The sequence below is a fragment of the Anabas testudineus genome, chromosome 18 (assembly GCF_900324465.2).
Source record: "Anabas testudineus chromosome 18, fAnaTes1.2, whole genome shotgun sequence".
Classification (NCBI taxonomy): domain Eukaryota; kingdom Metazoa; phylum Chordata; class Actinopteri; order Anabantiformes; family Anabantidae; genus Anabas; species Anabas testudineus.
The window spans coordinates 29,201,195-29,217,887 of NC_046627.1; the positions used below are offsets into that span (position 1 = coordinate 29,201,195).

Genomic DNA, 16,693 nt, shown 5'->3' on the forward strand with positions numbered 1-16,693 from the left:
AGAGATAGAGAATAGCCCCTTAAACTGGGGGGATACCTTGACTTTGGACTTTATCATCTGGGATTCGCTGCATCTGTGTCTCAACAGGGTCGTCCCACAGTGGTCTAATGGGAAAGATGTCTCCTGAGGGAGGGAACTGCATCTCAGGGAAAGTTTCTCTTTCTATAACTGATGGATCAATGAGACTGCTCTCATCATCTGAGTTGACAGCTTCAGCATCTTGATCCTTCTCTGTCTCTGCCTGTGTCAACCTTGCCACAAGTTTTGCTGCTTCATCACTTATCTCTTCAAAGAACTCAATCGACTCTGTGGGTGGATAACTTTTCTCTTTAGTGGGTGTTGATGAATGAGATGGTCCACTTTTGCCCCGCACTGGCAATCTGGACTGGAAGCCTTTAGATTTTGCTGACTCAGCACTTAAGGGGCGGCCCTGTTGTTTTTTAGTAGATGGTCTGGTAGACTCCCCCTCACAAAAGCTCTTGGCTTTGGAAGATGTTGACTTGGTTTTGACATCCACAGATGGACCTGCGTCTGTCTCAGATTTTCTCCTTGTGTCCTTTTTTACAGGGACTTTAAGTTTTTTGTCTTGAGTAGATTCTGCTCGTTTGGCAGGAGAGTCAGGCTTGACAGTGCTAGCTTTGATTGGAATTCTAGATTTAGATTCTGAAGTAAAGGAAGGCTCTTTTTTAAGAGTGGTTGATGAGGAAGTTGCCTGAGATGGCGAGGGAATTGTGGATTTACCGCGTCCTTGAGGGCCAGACTTTGCTTTTGTTTTCACAGGAGTCTTTTTAACATTACTGGGAGTGCTTTGTTTAGATTTGCCTGTTGGTTTGGGGGCCTCTATGACTGACTGTGGTTCCTCTGGAGAGGAATCAGAGGATTCTTGTCCCTGCTCAGAGTAAACAGATCTAGTCACTGTAGTTTCTGCTGTCTGGACATTTGCTATTATTTGGTCAGGGGAACTTGTGTCTAAATCTAAGTATCCTTCATTTAAATCTGTCTTTGTTTTAGTCTCGATATCTTCAGGGGATGTCTTATCTTTCTTTGTAGATTTCCCTGAAGCTGAAATGCCCATTTTAGGAATTTTCGATTTGGCGACATCAGCTTTAGAGTATGACTGATCACTGTCAGGTGGGGACTGAAGTTGAGAATCAGTTGATTGTTTTAATGGCTCATCTTCCTCAGTCCTAACTTCTAGTGTTAGATTAAGGCCAACTTCAGGTTCTGCTGCTGATCTCCTATGTTCTTGCCTGTCCTCTTCTAAAAGAGGCTCCTCTAAAGGCTGTTCACCTATCTGAAAAAAGGCAAAGCCACCCCCTTCCTCCTCATAGCTCCTCTTAGTCATGTCAATAGCTCCACTTCGTGTCATCTCAAATAGCTTTCCTTCTTGGAACAGAAAGGGGTTGGGTTCACTGGTAGGAGTGCTGTCTTCTGTTGGGGTTCTTCCAGGTGTTGTGTCTGGAGTTGCTTGCAGAGACTGACGGTCCACCACTAGATTCAATATCTTCTGCTCCTCCTCTTTGACACGAGCTGCAAAAGCTGCATCATCCTCCCGCATGGCAGACCAAGAGTCACTGTCTACCTTAGCAGTGACACCTTTTGACTCAGTTCTGGGAGGTTCTAGAGCCTCATCATCCTCTTCTGTGTCATCATAGATGCAGACCTCTGATTTAAACATTTCTTTTGTTATGCCTGTGGCGACAGTTGCACCAAGTCCAGCCTCTGGTACAACTGTATCCCCCCTGTGATCACTTTTCACTTCATCTGTTACATTGCTACCTGGTTTTAGCAGATCACTCTGCAGCCTGCCAAGACCTAACTCTTGACCATACTTATCATCTTTGTTTTCCCTTGTCTTCCTTAAACTCTCCTCCTTTTGCTCATCTGTCCTGTTTTCAGTGTTTAATGTTACAATAGACGTTTTGGTACTATTGTCTTTAGCATCTTTTACAGATGTCACCCCTTGTTCAGCTGTAGTTTCCGGTTTGGAATTTGAAGGATGCTGGTCTGAGACTGAATGAGGTCCCTCAGAAGTGACACTGGCTGTTGTTGCATTCTTGATCTCTTTGTTGTGGGATCCTTCATGCAAACCTGCTGAAAGAGGAGAGGGAGGTTGTACTTTAATATGGGGATCAACAAAAAGAGCTAACTTTGAATCTTCAGGGGGTTTATTGAGCCCACATTCACTTTGTGAAAGGTTCTCACTTGTGGGCTCTAATGTTTCAAAGCTGTCTTCCCCTATTTTGGCATCTGCTGAGGGAAACAAATCTTTTCTAGAGTTCTTTTTGCTCTTCGCTTCTTGTTCCATTTCATCAAATGTTTTTATTTTGGCTGCCATCTTAAACATCTCATCCTCTGGAGTGATTTTTCTCTTAGCTTCATAGCTCTCTGATGTATCCTCTTCTTCTGGGTCTTCAGGGATAACAGTTGGTTTGGATGGAATAGAGAGAAATGTATGGTCAGGGGGTTTAGGGTTTACCTCATAACTTACCTCTTCAGAACTAGGAGTATCAGGGGAGTAGGGACTCTTACCAGAGCTTGTCATCTGAGATGTCTGCTCACAACTGTCATCGTCCGCACTAGCCTCAGGGTCTCGAAGCAGCCTACCGCGCAAAGTATCTTGGGGGAAATCTGGAGCTTTCAAGGGCACTGGATGACTAGAGGATTTACAAGATTGACCTAGCGTTGATGGAAAGGAAAGCAAGCTTTTTTGCTCTACAGGGCTGCTTTCTAAAGAGTCATGAGGGGGAGATTCCTTGGTTGGGCTAGGTTCAATAGAGTCTGGGGACTTATGGGAGGAATTTTCTTCCATTAGAGGACTACCCTCTAGAGAGTCTCTGTGGCTTATTGTCAAAGAATCATCAGCTAATGGACTGAGGGTATCTGGGTCTTGTTTTAAAGCCAGTTCTAAGCTTTCATGACGCTGAAAAGAGGATCTAGAGGCTGGTGAACCAAGTAATGACAATGCTAACTGATGATCTGGGCTTTCATCATCACTAAGAAAAGTTTCTACAGTCTCTGAATTTTGCTTTGCAAGTTTTTGAGGTTTAGATGGCTTAGACTCGCTTCTCACAACAGACATAGACTCACTTGTAGCGTGGTCATCTGCAGCTTTGCTGGAAGACACAGGTTGGCTCAACTCTGTAGACATTTGGTCCCCAGTGGCTCCTAGACCAGAGTCTCTAGACATCTCTGTATCTTTATTTTCTTTTTTGACTGTTGTGGTAGCTGGTGCTGAGGTTGCAGAAGTCTGTTGTCCACTTTTAGGTGAAAGACAAAGACTTTCAGGACTTGTGCCTGGAGTGGCTAGACCCTCATGTTTATAACTGTCCTCAGAGCTCAGATGAGGGGTTCCATCTCCAGAACTGGCACTTAGTGAGTCTGCCACACCCTCATGTTTTAAGCTGTCAGAGCTATCATCAAGGCCACCATTTCCAAAGTCTACAGTTTCACTTTGCTCTGATTGTGTGGCAGGAACTGCCTTGGTTTTTTTCTCTTTCTCTGAATGTATGGTCTCTTTCTTCTGTGGTTTTGAATCCAAAGATACTTCTCTCGAAACACGTGAGGTTATTGTTTTGGTCACTGATTTTGACTGGCTGGTTTCTGATTTTGTGGTTTTCTCTGATCTTGACAAAGTGGATGTTTTGAGCTCAAACAGCCCAGACTTTCTCTTTGAGGGGTCCTGTCCTGTTTGGAATGCTTGCATCAGCTCTTTAACTGACATGGTCTCCTCAAGCTTTTCCGATTCAGCTCTGGGGGATTTAGGAGGGCCCTGTTTTGACTTTGGGCTTTCTTTGGCTTTTGGAGACGGTTTGCTCATAACCGGCAACTGTGAAGGCTTGTTTCCAGTGATCTTTTTGCTTTTTTGCTCTGCCTCTACCTTCTGTTGTAAAGCTTTGACTTTGTCCTTTATTGACCCAATGGGAGTTTCTTCAACCACAGGGGATACAGGTGATGCTGGGGCAGGGGCTGTAGGCACATTTAAAAGGGCACCTGTCTCTGTCAATTCCTCTGTCTGCCCTTGGTCTTTCCCCTTCTTTCTGACTGGCTTTTTAACATCACCAGCAGTAGTTTTGTCATGGACTTTGGTTGGAGTGGTTGGTTTAGCACTTTTGCGTAGTACAACATCGGTAAATCTTTCTTGGACTGGTTCTTTTTTAGCTTTTGCTTTGGAGCTTACTGGTGCATCCAACAGGTATTCTTTAAGGTCACCACTGTCCTTTATGGCTTTGGGTCTAGGGGCCCCTCTGTTAGCTCTGCTTTCGCGTAGGACAGGCTCTTGAATTTCTAAGGCAGCCATCTTTTTGGCCTCTTCTATGTCAACATCTGAGATGAGAACCCACTCCTCAGCCATTCTAGCTGCTTTTGCTGCCTCCTCTGCTGCCTCACCCTCATATGTTCCACTCCTCAGTATTTCACTGACTTTCTCTAGGTCCTCTTTGACTTTCTCTAAGTCCTTCTCCATTATTTCTAATGGTTCTCCAGATACTTCCTCAGTCCCTTTATCTAGACCACACCCTTCTAAAGAAGTGGATTTCTCTGTAGAGTCTGCGGTCAAGATGGCAGTCATTTTGATCAAATCTTGTTTCATCTCTGACACGTCGGATAGGAGGTCTGGTTCTCGAATCAGCTCTGATTTCAGGACTGATGTCTCCGTCTCTTCATCTTCCATATGGAAGAAGAACAAGTAAGGAGTAAAGAAAATCAAAAATTTAAATGAAAGGAGACAGACATTGGAGAATGTGGTCAGGACAAGATTGGAGCACACTACAGGGATCATAGGACAACAAATTCACAATGGGTTCTAGTACATCAGGGTATCAGAGGAATTGGGCTTATACTTTCATATGTCTTTGGAGACTTGTGGTAAAGCAAAGGCTAAATTATACCAATGGAAAAGGATATGAGCAGGAAATAACTTGCTTATTCAATCAGCACACTCACACACACAAGACAAAACTAAATAACTATATATTATATAAAAAATGACCGGGTAGCCAAAATAAAATGAAATGAAATGAAAGAAATGACAACAAAAGAAACAAAGAAACATTCTCAAGACATCTCAAGATTGTTCTGATGTATGACAGATGTCAATGTGATGACAGGCAAAAATGGATTGTAAACAACTTAGAATACTAGTTGTGTCTATTAAAGAAAGCCAGTGATAATTTATACAACATATAATGATTTGCCATGCTTTTCATTGCAGTATAAAACTGATTATTTGCTTTAACAAAATCTAGGGAAGAATGAGGCTCTCGTGAGCATTAGTAAAATTAAATCCTGCAGGAAGGGACCATCTTTTAATTCTCTTTGCCCTTAGTTCTGCCTCTTGGCTGTTTCAAATATAACTGAAATGAAAACAGAAATACACATAAACAAACAACAAAAAGTGCCCAAAACCAAAAGCATGTGGCATTGTGAGGGGGCATTACTTACAATCATACAGTTAGACAAGCACACGCATACACATTTACGTAAGGCAAGTTATTTCCATGCAAAGCAAAGGGAAGTGCAAATGGGAAGGTCTTGGTAAAGAGTGAGTGCAGTGAGTGAAAAGTTCAGTTTAGTGATTAAATCAGTGATTAGAAAAGAGAACAGATGCTTGTAATGAACAGCTACTTGTTATATGACCCCATTCAATATTATGTTGAGTTATTTGTATATTTACTCAACTATTGTGTGTTGTGTATCCTCCATACTAAACTAAATATGTATTATCTATATTGAAAAATGTTTAAAAAAACAAACAAAAAACAAAATATTATCCATCTTTGTAGATTGATCCGTGTGTAACATGGACTGTTTTATTATGTGCCTAATTTAAATCCTGAAGTACACTGTATTTGCCGGTTTCCATTTGTGTGTGATTTTCACAACACCACATGAACAAGGTAATTGGCAAAAAGGGAAAGGATTGGGCATAAGTGAGGAAGGTAGACTATGTTTTGCTTTACCATAACACTAGAAGAAGTCGAAAGAATACTAATATTCTGGCCTCTAATTTCCTAGAATTTGGGAATTTGAGTGTCCAGAGGTGCTAGCACAACCCTGACACAGAATAGCACAAACTGTGGAAGAGGACGGCAGTTTAAGCAGGTGGAGTCCACGTGTGCTTCACCTAAGCTTTCTGCATTGTTTTTTCCTTCATGCTTTTACATCTTTTTAAATAGTGGTTTAAGTTTTTTTTTTAACTTACTTCAAACAACTAGAACTGATAATAAGCAGTTATAGCAGTAGTAGTAGTTTCTAACTGATCTAAACTCTTGTGCAACCAAAAGATGTTAAAGATGTTAAATTTGTATTCATATCTGGATTGTGCACTTCATACTGAACCAAAAAATGTTTGTTTTGACTCTGGCAGTTTGAATAGGTAAAAAGTCTAGCACTTTTCTGCCAAAACTAGTAGCCAAATTGCATTTTGACTTCTGAGCTGCATAAATACCCAGGAATGGAATTATGCATCACTCCACCCACCTCAACACAAGGAGCTGCAAAAGCACAAGCATGAAAAAAATCAACGCAATGAACATGGCATTGTGACACCTCTTAGCGTCATTGGTGGGTTTTAAGCCAGCACAAAATTAGAGGCCATTGTCACATTAACACCACCAAAGTTTGAAAAAGTTGAATTGTCATATATAAACTTAGATGAAAGTGTTTAACACTTTCTTCATATGTCCAATCTCAAAATTGTGAAGGGGAAAAAGTTAAATTAAAGGGATTGAAGCAGGTGTGAAATCAGAAAAAAAGGAGAGTAATAAGTTAAGCCTTAGGAAAAACATAACATTTACATGGGGAGGTGCAGGTAAGGCATTTGTGTTTGTGTGACAAGACAAAAGACATTAGGCTTAAAAGGCTTTGGTGTGATGTATATGGTCAACTGTTAAGCTTAAAGGTTATTCCTCTGCACATTCTGTACCAATTTTAGTCTGGAAATAAGTATCACCCATTCAGTACCAGTGCTATCATATTAGCTTGATTAATAAAGGCATGTAGTATTATTATAGAAGAGCAATTACTTTAGTGCAAGTTATTCCAATAATAAAAAAAAGAAAATATGTCTTACATTTCTCTAGCGTTCTGCTGGTCTGGAAAGAAAGTAAGGAAAATGGATCACAGTTAGACTTTTATCATTAGCTGCAAGAAGCAAATATTTTAGAGGCACTAGTGAACTACTGAACTTCAGATGCTACTTTAGGAAAAAGAACACAATGGGCACACATAACACAGAGGCAAAAATAAGCTACGCCACTGCCAAATCACCATCTACACTACTGATGTAAACAAAATATATCTAAAATCTGACTATTTGGTGCACATGACAGTGGACAGGATAGATCAGCAGAGCTAGTTAGAGGAAGGATGGAGACGCCGTGGCTGCTTTTACCTCTTCCTCTTGCTCTTGGTCTGAATCGGACTCCTTTTGGGAGCAACAAGCAGCAAAAAGCAGAAAGATGTACAGATAGAAACAGCAACATTAAAGGGGCAAAATAGACAGTGGGGCAATGTATGGTTACCATAGCAATGAAGACAATCAGTGACTATGATTTCAGGGAAAACAAACATGTTCTTTAACGCTTCCTTTCCTAAAATCAGTCATATTTCTTGCATCTCTTTTGTCTCTTGACCTAGTATTAGGTGCAACACATTTTCACACAAGCCAGTCACACTACAAGACTTCTGTGTTTTAAAATGCATTATAGTATTAGTATAGTTTAGTATAGTATCATAGTATAGTTTTCTGATTACAGACCAAACGTCCATAATGTTGACTAATGAAGCCTTTAAATTGGCTCAATGTGAAAAAAGGTAATTTCTCAAACATTAAAAAGCAATAAAGGGTAGGCAATGAAGACCTGGCTTCTCATAGGAGTGTAGTTTGGTACTTAGGATGGCAAGCATTACATAATATTAGAAATACAAATTAATACAAAGGGATACTGAATAAGAATTTTGCAGTATAGTCAAGCTTCAAACAACCAGAGCACCAACAACCAACAAAAAAAGAACAATATTGCTGTTCCTCTGTTAATCCTCTGTTGTCAAGGCAAGTGATAACGTAGTGTTCTCACCTTGCAGTATGATGGAAGGGTGATGTTGAGGTTGCATATTGCATTTTGGGTAAGTGACCTGTAGTTCCTGGGTTCTTTCATAAAGGACAAGCGGCCACATGGCTCCTGAGTGTTGTCTCGGATCTGCCAACACCAACAACAAGTCATTGTTAATCACTGGTCAAAACAAATTTGTGTTGAATGTTGTGTGCTACATGCAATGACACTAGTTGTATAGGATGAGTTACAGTGTCCTGCTACATGTACTGTATATAAAAAACTTTTTTCTTTTCTTTTGTTTACAGTTTTATGCTACATGTACTGTACATTAAATAAAACTTTTTCTGTGTAAAAGTAAAAAGGAATTGTGCTCACTTTGATGAAGAGTGCTAGTCTGTTCTCCTTAAAGGCAAAGAAGCTGAACAGGTGATGCTGGCCACTTTTGGTGAGAGGAACAAGGTTTCCGAAGCAGTCTGCATAGATAGGTTTTCCTTCCAGGACCTGAGAAAAGTAACAGATGGGTAAATACAAGGTCTAGACACCATATATCCAACAACAATAACCTCCAAGCAGTGGTACACGCGTTTCTTAAGAGTAAGAGCCAGGGTGTTCTGGGGGGAGAGAACAGTTGAGATGCTTTTTGATATTTAAAATCCCCATATGTAGATTTTTTTAAGTAATTATACTAAAGCTTAAGTTGAGAACTATCTCATGCCTTTCTACCAGGCTTTCTCAACTGGAGCCAGTGGATTATGACATTAGCTACTTGAGGGTCCATGAGACACTTCTCTCTTTTCTCACCTCTACGTCTCGGCTGCGGGCCACCTCAGTGAAGTTCTCCTGCTGCTCCAGTGTTTTATCGATCTTGTCGTCTGTCATGCAGAAGCAGCGCAGTCGGGCCTCAATGGGGTCGTGGGTCTTGGCAAAGATGACAAACTTGGCCATGTAAGGGACACAGATGATCTCTCGATACACCTGGGTGGAGAAGTTCACAGATTCCTGGACTTGCCGACAGTCTATGAGCCAGAACCTAGAAATTACAAGGCAATCACAGGAAACAATGAGGCTGGGTGTTTGTTAGCGGCAACAGTTGAGACTGCAACAGATATACAGCAAATGTATTTAAACAAATTATTTTTTGTATGTTACCTAGCAGACACATTGGTGGTAAAGGAGACACAGTCGTTGACAAATGTTAGTGGAGTTGTTCCAGTTATATCCTCCCACTGGGCTGGTGTTGTTCCTCCTGCACATAGACATAAACAGAACATTGACATGTTACAAAGTGAGCGTTTAGTTTAGTTTAGTTAATCTATGCAAAGATTAATGTGTGTTTTCTGACCGGTGATACTGCAGAGCAGACGCAAAGTGGGGGTGTCTCCTCCGAAACCATTGAGGACTGGGTCAGAGTTGCTTTTGGGGACAGGGATGGTCATGGTGATGGGTTTGTGAAACTTCCTCCTTCGGGGCTCCAAGGTGACAATGGGGCTGAAGGTGGCCTTGTTCCCCAGGATTTTCCTCACTACATCTATACCCACTGGCTGAGCCTGGGGGAGTGGAGAGAAGACACAATGATCTTATCTCTTGTTACTATAACTCATATTATTTTTAAGATGGTCTCTTGACTGAAAGTCTGGCTGTAGTGAACTTTGTATCAGGGCTGCCAAGCAACTACAATTAAGTACATTCTACCCACGTGGACCAAATTCACACTCAAAGTACATTGCTTTCATGGGGTATGAACCAACTCCACCTTGAGAAATAGAATTTTTCCAATTGATCCACTCATGCATCTCCGAAATGAAGCTTTTGCAAAAATCTTTTTACACTCACGTCCTGCTGGGATTACCTACTAAATCTATTCTGTCATTTAGGCTTTCCCACATCATCACAATTCTTCTCCACCCCATCACCACCTTATCCTGAAGGGCACTCCAGTCACCCAGCCAGTTCTCTTCTCACCTGGCTGACTCACTAACAGCAGGGTTTAGACCCCTATCCTCCCTGACCTCAGAGTTCCAAGGCTGGTCTTTTAACTAGGGTCTATCTATGTAAATATTACATTAAAAATGTTTATTTCCAGCTTCAATAGTCATTACCACCATACACCGTGCCCTGCTCAGTTTGATGATAAAAAAATTGTTGAAGTTCTTTCAAAAACATGGGAACCTCTAAGTGACTTCAAACTTCGGAACAGTACTATAAATGTTTAAAGTGATGCTTTTGCCAATTACCTGCAGCCCGACCCTGATCCTTTTGGTGAGGGCTCCCTCAGGAAAAACTGCCTGCACTTGGGGCACAACAGTGCTGCTCAGAATGCCTCCCTCGGGACCAATCAGATTACTGTCCTGCTTGATGCGTGACACTACTGCAAAGTACTGTGGAAAATCTCTGGTGATGATGCGACAAATGCGCTTCCTCTCCAGCTCCTCCACTGTGTCTAGCTCTGGAGGAGGAGAGCAAAGAACAGATGTTAGGGACATTTATTTTAGGATGTTTTTGTTTAACTCATGGTGCAGACTGCTAGAACACCATCAGTGACTGACCCTCATCCATGCCATTGAGTATCTGGTTGAGCTCCTCCTGGGTGTATTCACAGTGGTGCTCCTTCCAGCTTTCTCCTGTCTCACTCCTCAGGATCACCAGCTCCCTCTCATTTCCCCGCAGGGCAGCAAAGTGGGGAATTTCTACAATCACAGGACTGAAGGGACAGAGGGAAGGTAGTGTGAGCTAGCAACTACAGAATATGACAGAGGATAACAGTGTATATACGACTGGCTGCGTTAGGTTCTATGAAGGGTTTCCAATACCTTTTAACTAAATTAAAGAAGAATACTGCAGCAAAAAACATGTTGGCCATTTTACTGAGACCCCTGTCTTGGCTCAGTGATAGTGGCACAGCCATTTTAGGAAACAAGCTAAAATTGCCTTGCTGCATTTTAATACTACGTCATTCAGAAACACATTGCTCCAGCCAATCAAATATGAGTAAGTGCACACAGTTCCAGCAATTAGGCTTATAGAAGCAGTGCATTTAGCCATAAAGTGTTTCAAACATACTGGTCAGCAGTGTATGTGGATTACTCTGCTGGATTATTCCACTACAGGTGGAATAAGTTTGATTAAATGTCTAGAGGTGTTGTTATATATTTGTACCGTTGTGTTAAAGTTATCTCAACCTTAACTGTTCACAATAGGTGAACTAGATTGATGTTGTCTGTGCCACAACAATACTTACCTGATGTGCATAATCACAACAAACTAGCTATATCACATCTACAATAATCATGCTACAATCTGACACAGGACAAACTCGGCTACTAAAAAGGAATTGTACATTTTTTTGATGTGATATTTAGATGGTTGTTTGGCCTTGCCAGCTCTGGACTTGTGAACAAGTGCAGGAGAAATATATAGTAAAACCATGTGGTTATGTGGTTTTGTCATTAAATAACATTTTAGTATTAATATTCTGAAATTATATGTTATATAATATTATACACCATTATAAATAATATAATAATAACATTAGATAATATTGTGATATTGCTAAAAAGCAGCATTATTAACATAGTAAAACTTTATAATTGTCTTTAAGTTGCAATTTTCCAACAAAAATAAATAAAAAACAATAGAATGCAAAATTTTATTGCATTCCAAATGTATAATTATAAATGCGTCTAAACAAATGACATTTGCAGCATCACTTCAACTGTTTCAGCACTGACAAGAAGAATCGAAATTGAGTTTATGCTGTAGGTACTTTCTGTTCTAATATCTAACCTTGATCCAAAAGTACTCGCAGACCACACACCATATAAATTTCACACCAAATTTTTATATAAAAAGATATTTATCATGACAACAGGAAGCATGAAAACAAACACAGGACAGAAATGGAAAAGGCTAAGCATAAAAGAAGATCAAAGAAATCAAAGTCATGGCAATGTGATGTCTTGAGGGTAGTAAGCAACAGATGTATGTGTGAGTGAGGTACAAGACACTAGCAAGCATGACAGCACAATAATGAATGTACAAAATAACATCAGATGGAAGAAGCTGTAAAGGAAAACACTGAGACCAGCATCCATGGATTGTTTCATATGCAAAACTGTCGATTTTCTTCAACCCTACCCAAGGAATTTTGTCCCCGGTGGGCCAAGCTGGAGGATTCTGCTAACCAAACTCTCTCCCTCATTAAGAGGTGGAGGGGCACTGGGGAGGTGAAGTTTACTGTGTGATCAACCAAGCATCCATACGCAGCAGTGAGGAAGAAAGAGCACACACAATGTTTTGGTTGGGTGCAAAATAGAAACCCTGGGGACTCATGTGCAATACCTGAGATTATATAAGAATTTGTAACTGTATTCTACCGCGACCAAAGCCGATTGAAATAACATCATTAAGGAGAGATTACACAATGATTAATGCGTGAATAAATACAAATAAGTCATATAACAAACATGTGAAAATTGTTATTAAATCTTATTTCACCCTGCTTCTTTTCATTAAACCACATCCACATATTGTAGTTCACTTTTACTTAAGAATTTTCATTCCATAATCCCTTTATCAAGTCTAATTTGATGTCATTAATGTGGTATAATTTTTTTACTTTTTAACTGTATCAGTCAAGACAAACAGTGCAGGGACAGAGAGGGAGAGAGATATCACATACTGTTTACCAGGGCACAGTTTGAAGCCACATATCAAACGAATCATGGTGCAATACGTATACTGGAGGTGCAGTTATTTAAATAGGGGTTTGGCATAAGGTTAAAAAGAGTTAGATTGCAGCTGCATGCTAAATAGCAAAGATTAAAAGATCCCTGGTGCTGGGAGATAGCGAGAGCAGATACAGAAATAGTTTTAGTAAGGCAAAGGCAGTGGGGATTAATCTGAAAGAAAAAGGGCAGCAAGTTATGGACATCTTTTTACACAGGACACACGGAATTGGTAATAGCCTGGATGTAGAAATGTTACTCAAAATGTTCTTTTTTCTGTTCAATTTCATATTGAGAATATTGAAATCAATGTAAACATTGTTTGTGAAAATACTACATATTAGTAGTATTATGTAGTACTTACTTATTGGTGTCTGCACCTTTGCTAATTTAAACATATGCACTGTATTAAGCCATTATTCGACATAACTACCAAAAAATTCTTTCATTGTATCATATATTGCTGTAGTCTTACCCAAGGAATTGAGCTCCTGAGGGCCCAACCTCGATAAGCCTGCTGGCCAGTCCCTCACCCTCAACCATTGGGGGCATGGTGGCCAGACGGTGCCTCTTCACCAGCCTGCATGTCACCCGTGTGGGAGCACTACACTTCCTGGGCGGGATAATAATACGCAGGCCGTTGTGTCGGCAACCACGCATGGCTCCACCCCTAGCATCCACCATGAAACTGACCAGGAAGCTGGAGTTGAACAAGACATGTTTGCACAAATTAAAGACATATAACTTTAGGTCCATTAGGTGATGAGAACACAGACACCTAAGCTACCTGGGACATTGTTTACCCACGTGCTAGTGCTGACAACATTTTTCTGTTGTTGAGATTTTAGTTTTCTAGACTATGCTTAGATGCTTAGGTTGAAGTATACTAGAGTCAGGTCAGTAAACTGTGGCAGTAATGTTGGTAACAACATCTAACTAATTTTGCAAATGTTAGTTATCTTAACAAACTTTTGGCCATCATAACCTTCTAGTCATACCCAGGCCCTGAGGAACAGTGCTGGGCTGTGAAGCACTACAACTTCACGCTCGCAAACTGGCCCAGTTTTCTTATAAAAAACAAGTTGAAAAGTAACATCTTGAACAAATTTTTCTGACCATCTTTAACCTTGTAAATTTAGGGGTTTTGTTGGCAGTTTTCTTAAAAACATTGAAAAATATATATATATTACTTTGTAAACAAAAAAATAAATGTACCGCCCATGATAGGATGATAAACATGTTTCTGACGTAACTAAAAAGCTAATTTTATTGTTATTTTTAGTTTTACTATGCAAACACTACTGAGGGCATTTTAATTTCTTGGTGTCTGTTTTCTCAACACTGAATGGACAAAAGAGTTCACAGCAACATACAGTGAGCTCCATGATTTTACAATACTGCTTTTGACATCATAGCTTCAATCTCTGACTTCAGTCCCCATGCAAAGTTTCAAATACTGTACACACATGAATCACACATCTGAATGGTGGGAGTATGGGTGTGATGGTTCCATTACAGTATGATATCGAACTGAATTCTAGTGTGATTGTGTCTGTGTACTGGCTTCAATAAAGCAAACACAACAGTGATTAAAACACAGCAAAGTGACAAAAACACTTGTTATTGAATTCAGCAACAGTAAAACTGTTAAAAGACAAAGATGGTAGTCCTCCACTGCTGTGGTTTCTGGGGGTTTGTCCAATATAGTAAAAGAAAATTGATTCCCAGTCAACCAAGTCATAGTCTGCTTGATAATGCTTACTCCAGGGTTAGTCTTGAGTTTTGTACAATAATATGCTAAGAACTGTATAATGCCTTTCTGTTCAAACTAAAATGGAACACTAGTACATACGTTAATGGAAACGCACAATTCACAAGACACTGTGTGAAATTCACAAGTATGTCCTCAACTTTCACTGCCTCTCCTTGATTTCCCCCAGATAACCACATAAATGACATACTGTGGCTCGGTGAAGCCAATTATAGGACATACAGTATAAGGCAGTGCTGGTTAAGGACAGTAACACCTCTCCACCAGGAGAGCACACTGTGAAGGGAGGAAGAGAATGATGAAGATGAGGAGGACAGTGATGAAACCAAGGTGCAGAAGGTCACCTGCTGTGGTCTCCATGATCATGGCACGGAGAGGAATGGCTAAAAACGACAACCACATCAGACAGAAAGAAATGAAAAGTCAAGCAGAAACAATCCAGAGAAAGAAAAACCCAGAGAGGAAAAACAGATCGGAGATAAAGAAACTTGTTGTAGAAGATGAGGAGAAGTTAACATAAACCTTTCATCATAGTTAAAAAACACCTTGGCTCCCCTGAAAGCGTAGCGTAAGCAGCATGTAGAGTCTTGTGTGACCCTTGCATGAAAATCATCTTCATGTCTATACCAGGCACATGTTCAATTTCTCATTGGAAGCATTTTGTTTACAAAGCGCACAAAAAGGAGCCTTCAAAAACACAGTGGACAAGAGAAAATGACAATTGTAAAATATATTTGCAACTGGTGCCATGTGTGAGGTAGCACTTGTCCCTGAGAACCAATGCAATAATAGATAATTGAAACACCATTTTAAATCACAGTAAATGAACTAACTCTACCAAGCAGGTAAAGAAATACTATAAATAAAATAATTAATAACTTAAAGAATAATAGCAGCTCCTATCAGAAGCTTAATAAGACTGGGTTCATTGTTTATGCATATTCATGAATTTACAGGTCTACACACTGCTTCATGTGCTAACATAGCTCACGACAGTTTGTGTTAGAGTTATTATTTGATTTCCTGTCATTATTTCCAATTCTTTTGCAGTGTGACTGTACCTACCCTGAGTGGATGGGGCTTGAAGATAACGCCACGTTGTCCAGGTTTTCTGTTCCCCAGCTCAGTCTGTACGAATCCCTCTCATTCTCTCTGGTAAGTGATGAAACCTTGAATCAAACCCAGAAGAGACAGATAAGCAGGTGATATTGTGTGGGCTAATGCTAACTGAACATAGTGACTTTATGTTTATTTGCCAAATTAGAACAGTAAAAGTAAAAGTACCCCATTATTGGCAACAAAATAAAGATATCAAAGTAAAAGTTGTCATTAGAGTATGTAGAGTCTGATACAAACTTTATTGTATAATAGTTGTGGTAGCATAATTATTAAAGCCTGAGGTGCAGTTTACCTGCAGCGGCAGTAAGCATGTTGATCATACTATACCTGGTGACAGGTGAGCAACTCATCCATCAAGCCTTCATGTTTAGGGGAATAGTAGCTATGGTGGGTGGGTGTGAAGGACCTGTCTGAACTGGAGTAGAAAAGAAGAGAAATTTCTCAGAATGCCACTTAAGGACAATTACTATAATCAAATAATAACAATTTTGTGGCTGTTGTCTAAAAGCAACTACAGATCTGTTTCTAATTAGAGTTGTCTGAACACTAAGAACCTCTCTTGCCAAAACAACAGGCCAATAAACAGACTAGCACTGCCTCACACACCTCTAACATTTAATTTACAGAAAATATAACAAAGAGCTAATACATGAGAAATAAATACAATAAAAAGTTCCAGTGACTCTGTTACACTCGTTATTTTAGTAGTGCTGAAGAGTTAAAGGGCCACATAATTGGCCAGTGTCAGCACATACCTTTGCATTCGACTATGGAGGCATGACAAGGAAGATCAACGATGAAGTATGAGCAGGAGAAGTTGTAAAACACACACATGCACACACACATATACAAATATAGGCCGTTAGTTGATGAGTTTGTCCTCCAGAAGTAAGGATGTGTCAGTACAGATACACATACACTGAGTCATGATAGAGCAACCATCCACTGCAAAAAGTACTTTATCACTAATTAGACAGGGACAGGGTCAAAAAAGGAATGAGATCAAAATAGAACCACACCTG

At 40.1% G+C, this 16,693-nt stretch overlaps 1 protein-coding gene across 15 annotated transcripts in view; it reads right to left on the bottom strand.

Moving 5' to 3' along the window:
- ank2b (ankyrin 2b, neuronal) overlaps nt 1-16,693 on the bottom strand; it is a 107,755-nt gene that overhangs the window by 21,247 nt on the left and 69,815 nt on the right. For 3 of the 15 annotated variants that reach the window (XM_026352680.1, XM_026352679.1, XM_026352681.1), the window contains 16 exons: nt 16,427-16,438; nt 15,999-16,086; nt 15,618-15,721; nt 14,897-14,935; nt 13,257-13,481; nt 12,192-12,290; nt 10,604-10,758; nt 10,292-10,503; nt 9,400-9,604; nt 9,207-9,303; nt 8,859-9,087; nt 8,433-8,558; nt 8,079-8,201; nt 7,394-7,426; nt 7,073-7,094; nt 37-4,665 (listed from right to left, as the gene is read on the bottom strand). In XM_026352680.1, the coding sequence (XP_026208465.1) occupies nt 37-4,665; nt 7,073-7,094; nt 7,394-7,426; nt 8,079-8,201; nt 8,433-8,558; nt 8,859-9,087; nt 9,207-9,303; nt 9,400-9,604; nt 10,292-10,503; nt 10,604-10,758; nt 12,192-12,290; nt 13,257-13,481; nt 14,897-14,935; nt 15,618-15,721; nt 15,999-16,086; nt 16,427-16,438 (6,398 nt within the window). The remainder of the gene's footprint in view (nt 1-36; nt 4,666-7,072; nt 7,095-7,393; nt 7,427-8,078; nt 8,202-8,432; nt 8,559-8,858; nt 9,088-9,206; nt 9,304-9,399; nt 9,605-10,291; nt 10,504-10,603; nt 10,759-12,191; nt 12,291-13,256; nt 13,482-14,896; nt 14,936-15,617; nt 15,722-15,998; nt 16,087-16,426; nt 16,439-16,693) is intronic. The other 12 variants (XM_026352682.1, XM_026352690.1, XM_026352683.1 and 9 more) reach the window with 11 other exon arrangements.